At 36.6% G+C, this 6,185-nt stretch overlaps 1 protein-coding gene across 1 annotated transcript; it reads right to left on the bottom strand.

Moving 5' to 3' along the window:
• Positions 1 to 606: 606 nt before the first annotated feature.
• EMWEY_00053140 (hypothetical protein, conserved) lies at positions 607 to 4,011 on the bottom strand (the record flags this gene model as incomplete). Its single annotated transcript, XM_013477582.1, has 8 exons — positions 607 to 717; positions 808 to 882; positions 1,153 to 1,316; positions 1,576 to 1,728; positions 2,177 to 2,309; positions 2,559 to 2,624; positions 2,807 to 3,052; positions 3,868 to 4,011. The coding sequence occupies 8 exons, from the start codon at positions 4,009 to 4,011 to the stop codon at positions 607 to 609; spliced, it is 1,092 nt and encodes a 363-aa protein (XP_013333036.1).
• Between the last annotated feature and the right edge of the window lie 2,174 nt (positions 4,012 to 6,185).

Below are 6,185 nucleotides of genomic sequence, written 5' to 3'. Positions count from 1 at the left end.
TTTTTTTTTTTTTTTTTTTTTTTTTTTCCCTTACTTCCTAGGAAATCTTTCTCGAATTGTCTGCAGCCATCAAAGAGATCTTCAATTGTCTCGAAATGTAATGCATGCGTTTGCTCAAATATTAAATCACGCATAGTAGAGGCACATAATTTTGCCTTAGATCTGTATAAGAAGAAAAGGAGACAAAAGGAGACACAAAGGAGACAGGAAAGGAGACTAAGGAGAAGGGGGAGATAAAGGGGAATATAATGATATATTATAATGCATGCATTTGCTCAAATATTTAATCATGTATAGTAGAGGCACATAATTTAGCTATAGATCTAGAGGAGGAAAAGGAGACAAAAAAAAAGACAAAAAAGAGACAATAAAAGGAGGCAGTAGAGGAGATGAATCAGGAAATAAGGAAGGAGATAAAAGGGAGAGAAAAAGGAGACAAAAAGGAGGACATAAATACAGCCAAAAAGGAGACAAATAGATCGCGAAGCAGGAGAACTAGACACCCAAACAAAAGGACGATCAACCTATCTACCTATCTATCTATCTATCTATCTATCTATCTAGCTGACTAGCTAGCTAGATAGCTAGCTAGCTATTTATTTATATTTACCTGCAATAATCATCAAGAGCTTGATCAAGTTCCTCTAAGAATCGTGTATTATGTGTAAGAAAAGAGAGACCAGAGGATAAATCCCCATTAAATATTTGTCTCTTAATCTCTGCAGCAGCAGCAAATAATATACGACGTAAGGCGCAAGAAGAAGCGCATGCAGATAAACGAACTAAATATAGCATGCAGCCCCGTACATTTGCTTGTAATAAATCTGCCACTAATGGCTCCCAATCCGCCTTATCCACCACATGACGGACAGCCCTCATCATCTGCATGCATGCACACACATAATATAAATATAATTATATATATAATTATATATATATAAATATATATAGTTACCTATCTATCTATCTATATAGATGCGTAGTATGTTAGGAATAAAAATATATATCTCTATTGCTGCAGTGACTGTTTCTCCTTCCCGTCTATTGATCAATCCCCCTGCCATCCCTTTCCCTCTCCTCCTGTATATATATATATATATATATATATATATAAATAAATAAATAAAATAAATAAATAAATAAATAATTTACCTGTAAGAGTACATTTTTGGAGAATTGTTGATCTGGTTCAAGAATAGAAATATGGAATTTAAGCCATCGACCTAAATATGTAATTGATAATTGATTTAATAAACGAATATCTGCAAATTCTCCAGCTATTTTCTGGCTTATAGAATCATCACAGTCACGAGATGCTGCATGCATGCATACATCCATGCATGCATACATACATACATACATACACATAAATATATTCATAAATAAATAAATGTATTGTGTATATATATATTTATTGTGTATATATATATATACTATATACTAAATAATATATAGCATTTGTCATAATCATAGTCAACAATAAACCCTAAACCCTAAACCCTAAACCCTAATACACTAAAACCCTAAACCCTAATAGACTAAAACCCTAAACAATTATATATCGTTAACTCTTACGTTGTTTATCACTTTCTCCTACTGCATCCATAAATAATTCATCAAGACCAACAGATTCCTCAGGGGCACCCTCATTAGGGGGACTATCTAAATCAGGGCCTAATAAAGGATGAATTACTGCATGCCCTTTATATAAGGCACCAGCACCATCACCTGCATACAGCCCCACACATGCAAGTATGCATGCATGCACAGGTGTATGTATGCATGCATCCATCCATCCATGCATGCATGCATGCAAAAGACGAGAAAGGAGCGAAAGGAGATAGGTAACGCAGAAAGGAGACACCAGATTCAGTTAAGGAACGAAGGTAGATTTACAGCAGTTAAGAGATAAAGGAGACAGGAGGATAAGAGACAAAAGAGGAGACAGTACGATAAGAGATAAAAAAGAGACAACACGATAAGGAAAAGGAGACAGTAAATTACTTTCATCAGGATTAGCAGTCTCTACGCAGAGAGAGAGAGAGAAGAAAATAAAAAGGAGACACTAAATAAATAAATAAAAAGGAGACACTTAATCAAAAGGAGACACTAAATAAATAAATAAAAAGGAGACACTTAATAAAAAGGAGACACTTAATAAAAAGGAGACACTTACTTTGATCAGGATTAGCAGTCTCTACGGAGACAGAGGAGATTTCTACAGGCTGTAGGCCTATCCATCCATCAGGACGGAAGACTCGTTGCCAGCATCGGTAACCAGAGGGAGGTATATTCTTTGGGTGCACGAGCTGAGCAGCAGCAGCAGCAGCAGCAGCAAGAGCAGCAGCAGCAAATAGAGCAGCAGCAGCAGCAGCAGCAAGAGCAACAAATGTAGGGGTTAAGGGCAGATGCAGCAACAAAAGAGGGATTGCTGTTTACAGCAGCAGATACAAAACAAACAAATGATAACACCTAAACCTGCTGCTGATGCTTCTGTTGCTGCTGCTGCTGCTGCAGCAACAGCAGCAGCAGCAGCAGCAGGTGAATAGTTGAGTTACCGTTTGTAGAGAAAGGATGACGGTCAGTCTTTGTCTATCAACACTCTTAGATTGTGTTTGCTCTGCCTATACACATATACACACACATGCATGCATGCACGCTGCTGCTGCTGCTGCTGCTGCTGCTGCTGCTGTTGCTGCTGCTGTTGCTGCTGCTGGTTCATGCAGCTGACGTATACTGCTGCTGCTGCTGCACGCTGCTGCTGCTGCTGCTGCTGCTGCTGCTGCTGTATATATTATAGACTTACAAGAGCTTGAGGACTTCTAAAGTAGAAGGTAACGAGTGCATCCCTACTAGGTATTTTATTATCATTATTAGGTGTCTCCTCTTGTTTCCTGTTGCTGTTGCCCTCAGGTGTCTCCGCAGCAGCAGAGACAGCTTGGACTAATCCAAACATATTTGTATCATCTTTAGATAAAGTATAACGAACTAATTGCCCTGGTTGTGTTACTACTCGTCCCCCCATACCACCAGGAGGCTGGGCATTCTCTGCCTGCAGCAGCAGCAGCAGCAACAACAACAGCAGCAACAGCAGCAGCTGTAATATAAGAGGAGGAGGAGGAGGAGTAAGGGGAGGAAAAGGAGACAGGAGACAAAAACAAAAGGAGACAAAAGGAAGAAGAAAGAGACATAAAGGAGACATGCAGCAAATAAGGAGACACACGAAGATAAGGAGACAGATAAGCAGCAAGAAAAGGATTATTAAGGCAGGAAAGCAACAAAGGAGACAGACAACACAAGAGAGGAGAAAAGGAGACAAAAAAAAGGAGACAAAAAGAAAATAAAAAAAAAAGGAGACAGTTAATGACTTACTTCTTGCTTAAGACGCTCAAAATATTCTTCTGCCCTTTTCTATAAACATAAACAAAAAATAAATAAACAGGAGACAATTTATACATAAAAGGAGACAGTTTATATATAAAAGGAGACAGTATAAATGGAGACAGTGTGTATATATATAAAAGGAGACAGTTATTTATCCTTGTACTGTACAGTGTCCTAAAGGGTGCACAACATAATACAAAAAAAGGAGACAATATAAGGAGACACTATAAACGCAGGAAAAAAAAAGGAGACACTATATAAACAAAAGGAGACACAATAAAAGGAGACACTTGCTTACTCTTGTTGTCCCTAAAAAGTTACGATAGTACTGCTCAGGATCAGGGAATAATTCACAACATAATATAATATAAAAAAAGGAGACACAGGTAACATAAAGAGACACTATAAACGCAAGAAAAAAAAAGGAGACACTATAAAAGGAGACAATAAAAAAGGAGACAGTAAAAGGAGACAGTTATTTACCCTTGTTGTCTCTAGGAAGTTAGGATGGTACTGCTCAGGATCAGGGAATAATTCACAACATAATTTATGTCCATCAATAAGATTTTCTTGTAGTGTCCCTCCGTATGTCTCCATAAAAGAAGATCCCCCTCTAGGGAGACGCATTATAACATAATTACCCGTCATTAATTCTGTTACTATTTGTAATAATTCTCTTATATATAATTTTACATGCTCCCTGTATATAAAGGAAGAAAAGAGACAAAAGGAGACATAATATAAGTTATTATTCGTATACTAATACTCTTATATATACAGGAGACACAAGGAGACAAAAAGAGTCATTAATTTTGTTACTATTTGTAATAATTCTCTTATATATAATTTTACATGTTCTCTGTATATAATAAGGAACAAAGGAGACACAAGGAGACACAAGGAGACACAAGGAGACATAAAATATGTTATTATTTGTAGGGGAAGAAAAGAGACACAAGGAGACATAAAATATATTATTATTTGTATAATAAATCTCTTATATATAAGTTTATATGTTCTCTGTATATAAAGAAAAAAAGAAGGAAAAGAGAGACAATAGGAGACACATAAGGAGCAGGGAGAGAAGGAGACACAAGACACGAAGGAGACACAAGAAAAAGGAGACAGAAGAAGAAAAGGAGACAGAAAAAAAAGGAGACAAAAGGAGACAGCTAACCTAATAGATTGAGGAGACTGTTGTACAAGTTGATCCTCTAATTCAGCAATCTTCTTTTGTGTGTCTCTTCTCTTCCTACTTAATCGTCTCTCTAAGGAGCTTAATTGCTCAGACAATAAGGCCTGCAGCAGCAGCAGCAGCAGCAGCAGCAGCAGCAGCAATAGAAAGGGCAGAGAGAGGTGCTTAGGAATAGGGGAGACAGGAGCAGCTTCCTCTATCTCCTCCTTAATTGTCTCCTTGTCTCCTTTTCTGTCTCCTTTATGTTTGTACATTTGTTTATTCATTTATATATATTTATTTATATTCATCTATTTATTCGTATTAATTAATACATTTATATTTATTTATTTATATTTATTTATTTATTTATTTATTTATTTATTTATAAATAAATAAATAAATAAATAAATAAATAAATAAATAAATAAATAAATTACCTGGAATTTATTATTGAGCTCTTGTTTGAATTTATTAGGATTAAAATAATGTTCTAATAAATTATAATCATTAGATGAATAAAAAGAATTATTTAATAAATAAATTATATCCTTATATCCTTTATCTATTTGTTTATGCATACTTTCTTTTCTTGTCTTATAGTCTCCTTTCTCTTTCTCCTCTAATGATAAAGAAAATAACTCCAATAAATATAATGGTAAAGGATTACCATTTGCATCCTATTTATATATATACACAGACACACATACACAGACATATATGCATGCATGCATGCATGCATGCATTCATGCATGCAAGTATGTGTGTATGACTATGCATGCATGCACAATGTATGAACGAATGTATGTATGGCAATCCATGCATGCATGAATGCATGAACAGGTAGATAAGAAAACGGAGAAGAGAGCAATTTTCCTGCCTGCATGCCTGGCTGCATGCATGCAAAGGGAGACAATAAAGGAGACAGGAGACAGGAGACACTACTTACTTTAACAGCTCTTTTCCTGACTCGATCAAGAAGTTGTTGTTGTGTCTTTACGTCACTTTTCTCATTCATTAAGAATTCTCTTGCTCTTGTCCCTACTACTATTGTCTGTGAGGGACTAAGACCTAGGCCTAAAAAGGAGACACAAAAGGAGACACTTATAAAGGAGACAGATGAAGGAGGAGGAGACACATTAAGAAAGAGACACAGAGGAGGTAAAGAAGGGGAGATACAGTAGATACAAGACATACACGCGAGAAAGAGAGAGAGACAAAGGAGACACTTATAAGGAGACATCAATTCTTCTCCTTCCTTCCCCCTTCTATACCTCCATCCCTATTCCCTCTACCTCCCCCCTTATAACCCATCATTATATTCCCCATGACGAGCAGCAGATGAATAAGCAGCAGCAGCAGCAACAGCAGCAGCAGGAGCAACAAATTACCTTTAGGAGCAGGTGCAAGTATAAATTCTCTTAGACTCCAAGGCCAATTAGCTGGATCGTCACTCGCCTTCTTAACAAGGAGATAAAAATCGTTTGGATTTTTTTGGACGTAAGAACGAACGACTAGACGAGTTAGCTCTGAGCCAGCCTTAGAGTCCTCTTTTATACCAGGTAGGTCTACGAATACGGCGTGGACTCCTGTAACAAATATATATATATATATATATATATTATAT

This window comes from Eimeria maxima, genomic scaffold (genome assembly GCF_000499605.1).
Source record: "Eimeria maxima Weybridge genomic scaffold, Emw_scaff1491, whole genome shotgun sequence".
Lineage (NCBI taxonomy): Eukaryota > Apicomplexa > Conoidasida > Eucoccidiorida > Eimeriidae > Eimeria > Eimeria maxima.
The sequence above is the reverse complement of the archived record's forward strand: the minus strand, read 5'-3'. Positions and strand labels throughout refer to the sequence as shown.